The sequence below is a fragment of the Brachyistius frenatus genome, unplaced genomic scaffold (genome assembly GCF_029030835.1).
Source record: "Brachyistius frenatus isolate BFR_SWC_R1_liver_20210118 unplaced genomic scaffold, ASM2903083v1 Contig_50, whole genome shotgun sequence".
NCBI lineage: Eukaryota > Metazoa > Chordata > Actinopteri > Embiotocidae > Brachyistius > Brachyistius frenatus.
Window position 1 is genome coordinate 2042648 of NW_027210649.1, and position 11112 is coordinate 2053759.

General features: G+C 39.2%; 2 protein-coding genes across 2 annotated transcripts; both read right to left on the minus strand.

Annotated features, from left to right (window-relative positions):
* Positions 1–299: 299 nt before the first annotated feature.
* LOC138624306 (acidic mammalian chitinase-like) lies at positions 300–4581 on the minus strand. The gene is made up of 11 exons (XM_069704368.1): positions 4536–4581; positions 4425–4451; positions 4124–4328; positions 3977–4033; positions 3725–3890; positions 3515–3639; positions 3310–3433; positions 1317–1499; positions 1062–1178; positions 801–933; positions 300–703 (listed from the first exon to the last, which is right to left on the minus strand). The coding sequence occupies exons 1-11, from the start codon at positions 4558–4560 to the stop codon at positions 426–428; spliced, it is 1440 nt and encodes a 479-aa protein (XP_069560469.1). The 5' UTR covers positions 4561–4581; the 3' UTR covers positions 300–425.
* A 1140-nt stretch (positions 4582–5721) lies between these two features.
* Positions 5722–11081, minus strand: LOC138624199 (acidic mammalian chitinase-like). Its single transcript, XM_069704178.1, is given in 13 exon segments — positions 5722–5760; positions 5822–6135; positions 6254–6386; positions 6921–7037; positions 7178–7360; positions 7461–7584; positions 9146–9270; positions 9451–9616; positions 9729–9785; positions 10630–10667; positions 10669–10835; positions 10941–10970; positions 11057–11081. Coding segments are annotated over 13 exon segments (1518 nt in total).
* Between the last annotated feature and the right edge of the window lie 31 nt (positions 11082–11112).

Consider the following 11112-nt stretch of genomic DNA (forward strand, 5'->3'; position numbering starts at 1 on the left):
AAACACTTCACTGTACTGTAATAAAGTTCAGCAACTCCATAAACCTACATCCATCCAGTGATCATAAAATTGAATCTACAACTCTCTGAGTATGTCTCAACAAAAACTGGACATTATAACCTTGAAGAAGGCAGAATTTATTGCCTAATTAATTGGCAACTGAATACATATTATTTTATTCTTAATGTTGCTGATTCATGAAAAGAACTCCAGAAGCCTATGCTTTTGGATTACTACTGTATTTTTCATTATATGTGATTAAGCAGATTTTATTTTTGAAGAAATTGATTTACAGAACATTTTAGATAATTGATTAAAGTAGTTTATTCATATTTAAGAGAAAACATACCAATGAAACTGTGACCAGGACTGACTTTTGTTATTTTTGCTCACTGCTTATGGTATGCGCAGTATAACGAGAGTCTTTAGGGCCAGTCGCAGCACTTGCAGCTGTCTCTGAAGACTAAGTTACTTGGACAGTTTTGGATCCAGGTCATGCCGTTGGCACAGCTGTAAAATGAACCGGGGGCATCATGTTTGACGTAGAGCCCACCGGCCTTTGTGGCACAGAAGTTGCTGTCGGTGGTTTTGGATGAAGAAGTGATTGTAAGTCTAGGAGGAGGAGTGGTGGGAGGTTTATCTTTGTTTGTAGATGGAGTCACAGGATTTGGGGTGGTTTCTTTTGTGGGAAGAGGAGGAAGATCTGGAATATAAATGATTATTTGCATTAATATTTGTACAATTAAAATGAAAAAAATATTTTTCTTTTTCACATAACAGCAATATATAATTTGTCTGACTTGTATCCAAAAGAGAGCGAAGAGAACTGATGAGGGGGTAGTTTCCTTCTCTGCAGAACTGTCCATTAAAGTCGTCCAGATCCAGAGCCCAGACGAAGGCTCCTCCAAATCTGTTGTCTTTCAGGTAACGGACCTGGATGAAAAATTATAAAACCACACAGTAGTATATGCACTTTTAATATTCTTTTTCACTCGTTTCATTTGGTATTTGGCTAAAGAGTTATTTAGCAACATTTTTATGGAAATACTGTATGTGACTACCTTAGTACTAAAACTTTCTTTGTTGTCGTAACCGACCCACTCGTTTTGTTTGGTGGCATAAGGAACTTTCTGATCCTCGATCAAATGAACACTGGCCCCTTGAATAAAAGTACAAATCTGAAAAGAGAGGTGAAGTTCACTTATTAAACCAAATTATTATAGCTGTGTACTCTAGAGTAAAATACATTTTTCTCAGTAACATTGGATTAATAATAAAACATAGACACAAAGTCTAAAAACAGTTGCCAGTTTCACCTCATAATAGGACCAGAAGCCGGCCTCCCTCGTAAAAACACCAGCAGCTGCACCACTGCTGGCAGGTGCTCCAACCTGACTGGACTGAGTAGAAAGTCGAAATGTCCGTCCGTATGTAGCAAAGCCCATATTTAGCTTTTCTACAGGTGTTCCCTTGTCTCGCCAATACCTCATAGCAAAGTCCTAAAATATAAATTAACAGACAGAAATCAAATTACAATTCAAATTTTGCACAGCTTTGACTGCCTTAAATCTGTAAATAAAATGAGAGTAAACACATGTTTCCATCACACTACTCTTCAGTGAATATTAGGAGTTGGGCTCATTGTTGATGTTGATTTTCTAGTGCCATTGCAGGAGAAGAGAGCACACATAAGATGACATATAAACGGGCACCTGTCAATCAATGTGGGACTGTATGGAAAACCTGACGAAAATGTGCCATGTGTGTTTGATTCATGAATTCATTTGTCTCCTCATTATTTATTTTTTGCATGTGCCACAATTTAGTACTTTTTCAAATGAAAATTTGGAAGCCATTTCCTGTCAGTCTTTAATCATTATGTACTGTACATAATTTGGTAGGTCTGCACACTGCACTTTTGTATTTTGCATCTATTAATGCACCAGGTTTTCCACATCATCCGAGCTTCAAAATGTCTGTTGGGATATTTAAACCTTTTTCAAATGATATAACAATCCCGACCCAGAAATCTGATTCGTGAACTGTACAATTTAGAACCAGAGCCATGGTCCAATTGGTCCAATGGACAGAGCGGTTTAGCAACCGGGCTCCTCGATCGAGCTGCGGCCAATAAACATCACTGCGTTGTCACCCAGAACGGTCTCCTCTGCCTTCTTCACCCCATCTCCACGATTTCCATCACGTCATACTGATTCTTTAAGTTACCATAACTTTTGGAGATGCTGTAAAGCCTTATGTCTGAAATGTGGTTATGTGGGTTCTCCTCCCCCTGTCTGTGTCTTTTAGAAATGTAATCCCTTGAACTGAAGACTGATCATTTGGTGTTTTCTAGTTTCGAGTAAACAAGATGCCAAGATGCATTTGTAAAAATTGTAAATAGAGTAGCAGTTGGGAATAGTTGATTATTGACTGAGAACATGTTAATGATTTGCAGCTTAGTTACAAGCTTTTGCTCAAACCACCTAGCTCGAACAGGAAGTTGTCCGCACATGAAAAACTCATTTAAACTCATTAAGATCTGTTAATGGTCTGTTTTAACCAGTTCATTAAGTTTACATTTCACTCAGTGAGTCATGACGTAATCCCTTACCCCTACATTCTTATACACAGATTTAGCACCTGCAATGTCTTAAAAAGCAAAGTTGGCTCCAAAAAAAACCTCGAGCTCCATAGACTCCCATTCAACTTATCGCATTAAATTCCAAATCAATGTTTTTTTTCTAGCTAAAGTCGCTCTTTCTTATGAGATTCTGGTGATCCATTTGAAAATAATCCCATCAATAATTACAAAATAAGGCTCAAGAAACTATGTTTTTGGGGGGGCGGGTCTGTTTGATTGACAGGCCTGTGGGCAGGGCAAAGTATTGTCGGGTTTTCAAACAGATCTAGCGACACCCAATATCCGAAGTAGAGGCTTTATAACGGCCGTTCACAAACCAATGGATGACATCACTGTTAGTTGCCACTTGGTTTTAACACATGAAGGCTCACTTGCCCCTACTCCAGTGAGTGGGTGACATGGCGCTACTATCTTAAAAATACGTCCATGGATTTCTTTTTTCTTTTCATGTCATTAATTGGCACTTCAGTGATGCTTACGAACTGAGGTGCTGCATCACTTAATGACCTAAAGCACACCTTCAAATTTGTAATATCGCTCAACTCAGGGTTTTTTTCTTTGCAAATTGAAAATGCACCTTATAAACAGATGGGTGGAAACACAGAAAATGAAGAATAAGAAACAGTTAGTATTAGAGGAGGGTAAAGTACATCTACTCTTGTACTCACAGTATTTAAGTAAACATGGTCCCCGGTGTCTTGGGATCCGTTGTACAAGGGGCTGTGATGTCCTGTGACGCGCTCCCAGGTGCCATGAAAGTCATATGTCATCACATTGATGAAATCCACATACCTGATAAAAATGCATGTGACATCAGGTTCACTAAAACAGCTAATCATGGAGATAATGTATGGAAGAAAGACATTTGCATACTTTGCCATCTCTGCTATTTCATAACCGGAATCAATGGTTCCTTTCCCAGCAGACACTGCAGCAGAGATCATTAACCTGGGCCGTCCAGTGGATGTTCGCTCGGCCTCATAGGCCTCGAGAAGTTCCTATGAACCACAGAAAGAATCAAGGAAAAGTCAGTTAATGTTGAATATAACATGAAAACATGAAAACAATAATTCTGGTTCTGACCTTGCATAGCAATGTGAATCTCTGCTTGTCGGTCAGAGGGCTTCCTCTGGCTGCAGGGTATTCCCAGTCCAGGTCCAGACCATCAAAACCATGTTTTCTCAGTAGTTTGATAGAAGACTGAATAAATGCATTTCTGTTGGCTTGTGTTGACACCATTTTAGTGAATCTGGGTGACATGTTGGGCAAAGAAAGGGACCATTAAGAGGACATACAAACAGTACATGAATACTTGTTTTGTGGTAAATAACGCACTTTTGTGTGCCAAAGTTCCAGCCTCCGACTGCCAGCAGAGTTTTAAGATTTGGATTCCTGTGGGAATACAGATTCAGTTAGCTGCAATTATTTGATAACTTTGAATAACATTTTACAGGTGATGATGCCAAAAAGAAATGCACTCACCTCTGTTTGAGTCCATTAAAGGATTTATAGAGCTCCTCGTCATTCCACTCTATGGTGACCAACTCATTTGCCTCATTAATACCAGCAAAGGCATAGATCAGATGGGTACAAAGGTTAGGCTCAACATTTGAGGGCATAAACTTTCCAATCCCAGGTCTGTATTGGGACCAGTTAGTGAAATAACACACGAGTCTGGAGGATGAGACTAAACATGAGAGAATAGAGGTTGTTTTCAGTTATTAGTGACAAGATATCTACGATTGTTCAATGTTAATGGTTACTGTGCGATTTATGAACTCACCCAAACTGCCCAGGAAGAGACAGAGACCTTTCAAATGGAAGACTTAATCAGTGATCATTAGGTCAGAATAATTTTGAGAGAAATAATGTCATGCTCTTCATTGGGCCTTACCTGTTATTAGAATCAGCTTGCTCATGGTGTGGTTGGATGGGTTAATGCAATGTCAGAAGCAAAGCACTGAATAGCTTTATTTAGCTACTGAAAAGTAAACAAATCCTGACAATCATTAACACGGAGTAAACTGTCCAAAGTTTTGGACATTAACCTTCCTGTTGCCCTTGGGTCAAAATTACCCGCAGCTGTGTTCAACCAAGTTCCATTTTATTTCTATATTTTTTTTTAATATTTTTTGGGATCATTGGTCATCATTCTTTAAAGAAACCCTCACAGCCTCCTTGTCACCAATGATCCCCCCCAAAAATCTGAAAATAAAATAGAACTTGGTTGAACACAGCTGCTGGCCATTTTGACCCAAGGACAACAGGAGGGTTAATCTGTTGTTTCATCACAAGAAAGTCAAATAACAGTTGCTGACAAAAGACCTTTTACCTCACAAAGAAAACTTCCCAACTTAACACATTTCATTTGTTTTTAATAAATATTCTAGAAACAGACAGAAAATATCTGTGTAGGTGTTACTCATTTACGTGGCTCCAAATCTGATGCGCATGGCAGCAAATAGTTATGATAATTCAGTCAATAAAAAAAGAGCGACCATTTCCATATCAAAGGTGGCACTAATGATTAAAACCTTAGTACTGAGAAACACCAACTGACTTTAGTGTTAATGCTACTGCATGGTACATATATAGTGGGCTGGGGGAGTATGGCTTTGGGTGATTAAAAACATATGTTACATGTACACTATGCTGCCCTGTAAACATGCAAACTTTGAAAAATGTCAAGAACAATGACCTGACAGACTCCATGGATTAAGTCATTTGTGTTTAATATGCAATCCAACCCTGTTTGGTTGCAAGTCCAGTAACTTGGAGGACCATTTCTTGTTCACACACCCAAACCTCAATAAAAGGTGTGAAACTGGGAGTAACCTCAGGAAAATAAACATTGAGTGGCTAACTGCATCATTTTGAGAGCATTAAAACCTCATCCATGGAGCATTTAACTTAGGCTTTTATAAGAGAAATACTATTTACGATAAGGATGTAAAGGAAAAAGAGATTGTAATGACCTCACCCCAGTATCAAATCAGGTCGGCCTTTAATTCATTTTTATTGGCTGCATTACATATTGTATATTGCAGGTTGTCATATTAGCAGATTTTTACGTGTGGCTTTCAGAAGAAGTAGCTGTACTGACTGTCCTGCCAGCAGGGCTTCCGTGAAAAGAACAAAAATAAAACACACTTTTGTTTGTTGATGAAGACATTTATTTACAGCCTTATCATTGAAAACGAGATTAACTGGACACCTGTGGATGATTGTGTGTCCATTAGAGCACTGATAAAAGATGCTTTTATCCTTGTCATTTACATAGAGGCCATCAGCCTTCCTATCACAGAAATCACTTCCAGAAACAGAAATTGTGGTAGTTTTGGCAGTAGAGGTAGAAGTAGAAGGAGGATGAGGAGTGGCGGAAGTAGCAGATGAAGCAGCAGTAGCAGCGGCAGCCGTCGTGGTATCAGCTGGGAGGGTGTGGTTTGTTACGATGACTGGTGGATGTGTGGTTACAGGAGGTAGTATTGGAGGATCTAAAAAAAGTACATTCAAGTTTAAAAAAAATTACGTAAGAAAATATTCCTGAAGTGGAGATGATGATAGTAATTAAAGTTAACATGCAGTGAGGTCAAAGTTTTTTTTTTTTTTTACCTGAATCCAGAAGTGTGCGCAGATAACCAATGAGGGGATAGTTTCCTTGTCCACAGAACTGTCCAGCAAAATCATCCAGATCCAGAGCCCAGATGAATGCTCCTCCAAATTTGTTATCTTTTAGATACTGGGCCTGTGGAATAATAGTGTTTTGGTTTTAATACATAAAAGAAGGATCAAGTGTAAAAGAGTTGTATACACATTCCAAGATCCTTATCAATTATTTCAGTTGAACTGACTAAACACATCCCAACATAAATATGAAATACAGAGGACATTAGTTTGTTCCAAGCCTGTACATCTAAAAAGTGGAATATTATTCAGCCAGTCACTAAAATATCTGAGTTACTGCAGTTTAAAAACTTCTTGTCATAATCCAGTCACTATTAAACAAGAGAACACGTAGACCAACATATGGAAAAGTTTATAACCTGAGGCCATATCTGCAGAGACTCAAAGTCTCAAGCAAGAGTGCCATCTTATGTTCAGTCTCAGTTATTAAAAACTGTGTGCTGACTGTGCAGCTTCATTGTGATCAGTTGTACCCAGTTCCTGAACTGATTTGACATGCAATGTATAGAAATAACAGAGATGTGCTGTGTTTAACTGGCTCGTATTAGCTCCATAATTACATCGTAGATGTGCAGGTTAATATGTTATGTATTACCTTTATTTCAAAGCTCTGCCTGTTATCAAAGTTAACCCACTCATTGCCTTTGATGGCATAGGGCACCATTTGATCATCAATGCAGTGCACGCTGCCTCCTTGGATGAAAGTGCAGATCTGTAAAAGTAAAAGAAAATTCAACTTAAACATCATTGAAATGGTTTGTGCTATCTTACTTTGAAACATATCACTATTCATATTTGCCTCATAGTCGTTAAATCTCTTAGTTAGACATGTGTTGCTTTGTGTTGACTGACCTCGTAGTAGGACCAGAACCCAGGCTCGCGGGTGTAGGTCCCAGCAGCGGCCGGTCCGCTGGCCAGTGCTCCGACACCATTAGCTGCTGTTGATGTGCGAAATGTGCGTCCATATGTGGCAAAACCAAGCATGAGCTTCTCAGGAGGAGCTCCATGCTCTCTCCAGTATTTCATACAAAAGTCCTGAAAGAAAAAAAACAGAAAAAGATTTCATATTGAACACAATATTCGGTATTGAGCTTTTTGAAAATTCTGATTGTGTTTTGTTGAGGATTTCACTCACCACATTGTAGTAGATGTTCTCGCCCTGATCGACAGCGCTGCCGTACAGAGGGCTGTTGTGACCGGTGAACGGATCCCAAGCTCCATGAAAGTCATACACCATGACATTTATAAAGTCTAGAAGCCTGTTAGACAGACATAAGATGTGACAAATTTAGAAAATAATTTTTGTTTTTTCAACATTAACTTCTCTTAAGTCATCAACCTCAAGATTTTCATAAAGTCAAACCCTTTTTTTAATTTTATGGTCAACATTTTTTCTGCAATACCTGTTCATTAGGGCCCGAGCACTGATGGTGCGAAAGCCCTATTGTTCGTCAAGGAATTATTCCGTGTTATAATTATTCTCTGTAAACAACTGTATTTTTGGAAGTTTTATCATATTCAAAAACTCATGAAAGTTGGTACATGCGTCTCTTCTGGCGAAAAATTTCTTATTTTAGTGTAGTCATGAGTGGGCGTGACCAAATGGCTCACTAGCACCCCCTAGACAGATGCCCAAGTTCCAATGCACCATTACATCAACTCAACAGGAAGTCCATCATTTTGAATTTAGTCGCCATTTTTGGCGATTGACACGTTGTACTTTAATGAACTCCTCCTACAGGTTTTGTCGGACCGACTTGAAATTTAGTCTGTACACTCTTAACTTGATTGGAATTAAAATTCATCAAAAGAATTTGTTTTTGTCGATCAGTGTGCCTGTGGTGTGGCAGCCAAAAAGTGACCCAAAAGTCATATTATAGCATGTTGTCCAAAATGTGATAAAAAAAAAAAAAAAAAAAAAGTCATACGATAGCATTTCGTCCAAAAAGTGACCCAAAAATGTCTTTTGGGTCACTTTTTGCTATAGTATGACTTTTTTTTCATAATTTGGACATTTTAAAAAGTCATGATGGGGCTCATACCCCAAACCTAAAGCTGCCAAAAAAAAAGGCAATTTAAAAAAAAAAACCCAATAAGGAACGAGATCGAGAATTTTTTTTAACTGCAAGCGGGAATATGCGGACCCTCGCGTGCTGCACGTCGGGGAGCCGACGGCCACGACCCGCTGGATCCCCGAGTGCGAGGGCCCACATATCACCGCTTGCAGTTTCAATTGTATTTATGTTCTGTAATTTTCTCTCTATATCACAGTTACTGCTGTGGTTTACCATCCCTGCAGTATTCAAATAGCCTAGTGAAGCTCAAGGCCTTCCCGAGAAGCAATGTACCCATTAAATCCAGTGTTAGTGTTTGTAATCCTATTTCATTGCTGCCATCCTCAAACCATGTCAGACCTGTATTAAAGCACCGCTAAACCTGTTCGTTGAAGAGCTGCAGGCAACAAGCTCCGCAACTCCAACTTCTTAGCAAGCTAAACCAATTTTACTGTGACCGTCTCGCACTGTGTGCAACATGAAATCAGTGCCTGGTCTCTCATGGAAAAGGGCAATTATTGACAAACCTTTTTATTTATTTTTTTATTTTTTTATAAAAACAATTTGAGTTTCTTTGGCTGCACTGTAAATCGATTTACTGTTGCTCTTCTTCTGCTCAACAAGTGTTTCCTGTCCCTAAAAAACAGTGGCTCTGTAGTATTGTAGTCTTAAACAGTTACTATGGTTACTACAGGTGTTGCATATAAAGACAGGGCTGAAATCTTAAGGATTATAATTTCAATGCCTTCCTGTCGCTCAGACTCACTTTGATACATCAGCAACCTCATAACCGTTGTCAATGTTTTCCTTCCCAGCAGCCACTGCAGCTGTGAGCAGCAGGCGTGGTTTTCTGGTCTCAGTGGCTTCCTTTTCAAAAGCAGCAAGGAACTCCTGAATGCAAGAGGAAAACAGTTGAGGATTATGTTGTGTATTAAATTCAATTAAAAAATATATGCAGAGCGTACATGAATAATCACACATATCACAGTAAAAACGTGAAGAATAAGAGGATTGTTACGATAAAATCTTCTAAAGGACCATAGGAAGGGAGGTGTGGATTTCCAAACCGACCTGGCAGAGCACTGTGAACCTCTTCTGGTCCTCTGGTGGGCTTCCTCGTGCTCCAGGATACTCCCAGTCCAGGTCCAGCCCATCAAAGCCGTGCAGTCTCAAGAATCTGATGGATGACTGGATGAACCGCTGGCGGTTGGCGGGCGATGAAGTCATGACGGTAAATCTGTACACATATACACCAATTTACAGCTATATGGAGTGTTTATGGAGTTATTTATTCTTACATGAGATAATGCAATCCAACAGCTCCATGTTGTTGAAGCTCTCTGACTCACTGTGTGGTTCCAAAGTTCCACCCACCCACAGCCAACAGAGTCTTCAGCTGCGGGTTTCTGTGACGGAAAAACATGTAGATTTACAATTAAATCATGTAGGAGGAGCTCCGACAAGCGATGTTGTGGGAGATTTTTTTTGTCTGCTCGTCTGTGTGAACTTTTGTCTATATACTCACCTATATATGTTTTTCTTGATATATACTTACCAATATCTATATAATCCAGTTTGATTAAATATTAATCTTTGAATGTTAGATAATAGGAGTACTGATTTTGTGTAGTTCGTAGTATAAAGTGCTGGGTTGTGTGTGTCAAGTTACAGGTCAGTCACAAGGTCAGCATGATGTCAGTGGGTCACTCAACCATGACACGAGCCTTTGTGTCACTACACCAGCTGATGAGCAGAAGCGTGCAGTTTCGACTATAGTGACTATGGTATATGTGTAGGATTTATGACAAACATCTGTTCCGTTAATAGGACTCATGATGGCCATGGGACGGCATATGACTTCTGGTTAACTCATCAATAGAACGAGTGAGATCCGAATGGTTTATAAAGACAGTGCCTGACAATTTCACTTCAGTTGCTCTCATGACATCACTCGGTTTGTTGAGGCCCTTGATTTCCAATAAACCTACATTGCATCAGACTCTGAAGACTCTGTTTGATTATGAAGCGGTGTGGTGTGAAGGGACCAGGCCAGTTGTGGCCCGGCGAAGAATTTCCACCACAATGTAAAAGTAACAATACAACCAATGCGTACAAGAGCAAAACTGAATAATACCACTTAACCAGTTTTACTAAAACATCTTAATGCCCTCCCATGCTTTTGTGGTTCATGTGTTGAAAACTAACAGTGTGCCAAACCTCTGTTTGATATTTGAGCCAAGAAAAACGTACCTGTGCTTGAGGTCATTGAAGGATTTATAAAGAACTTCCATCGTTCCACTTGTACGTTGACAGCTCATTCGAAGGGCTGATTATTGAGAAGGCGTATATCAGGTGTGTGCAGAGGTTGGGGTCCACATCGGAGGGCAGATATGTGCCAGCACCTAGTCTATACTGGGACCAGTTGGTAAAGTAGCACACCAGTTTGGTAGAAGACACTTTTGGAAAGGGGAGAAATAGATAGTATTATTATTATTTTAAATTAGTTCATTAAATTGTGATTGAGAGATAAATGTCAATAAATATAAATGATTGATTCATACCAGTTTGAAGACACATCAAAAGGGCCAATCCTGAAAAATAATTTACATTGAAACAGTCTTTTTTTCATGAGACCACTTCCTTTGAATGAATTAACACCTATAATAAAATAACTTACCAGTCAAGACTGTTAGTCGAGCCATGTTGTGTCAGCTGAGCGTCTTTCTTAGAGTA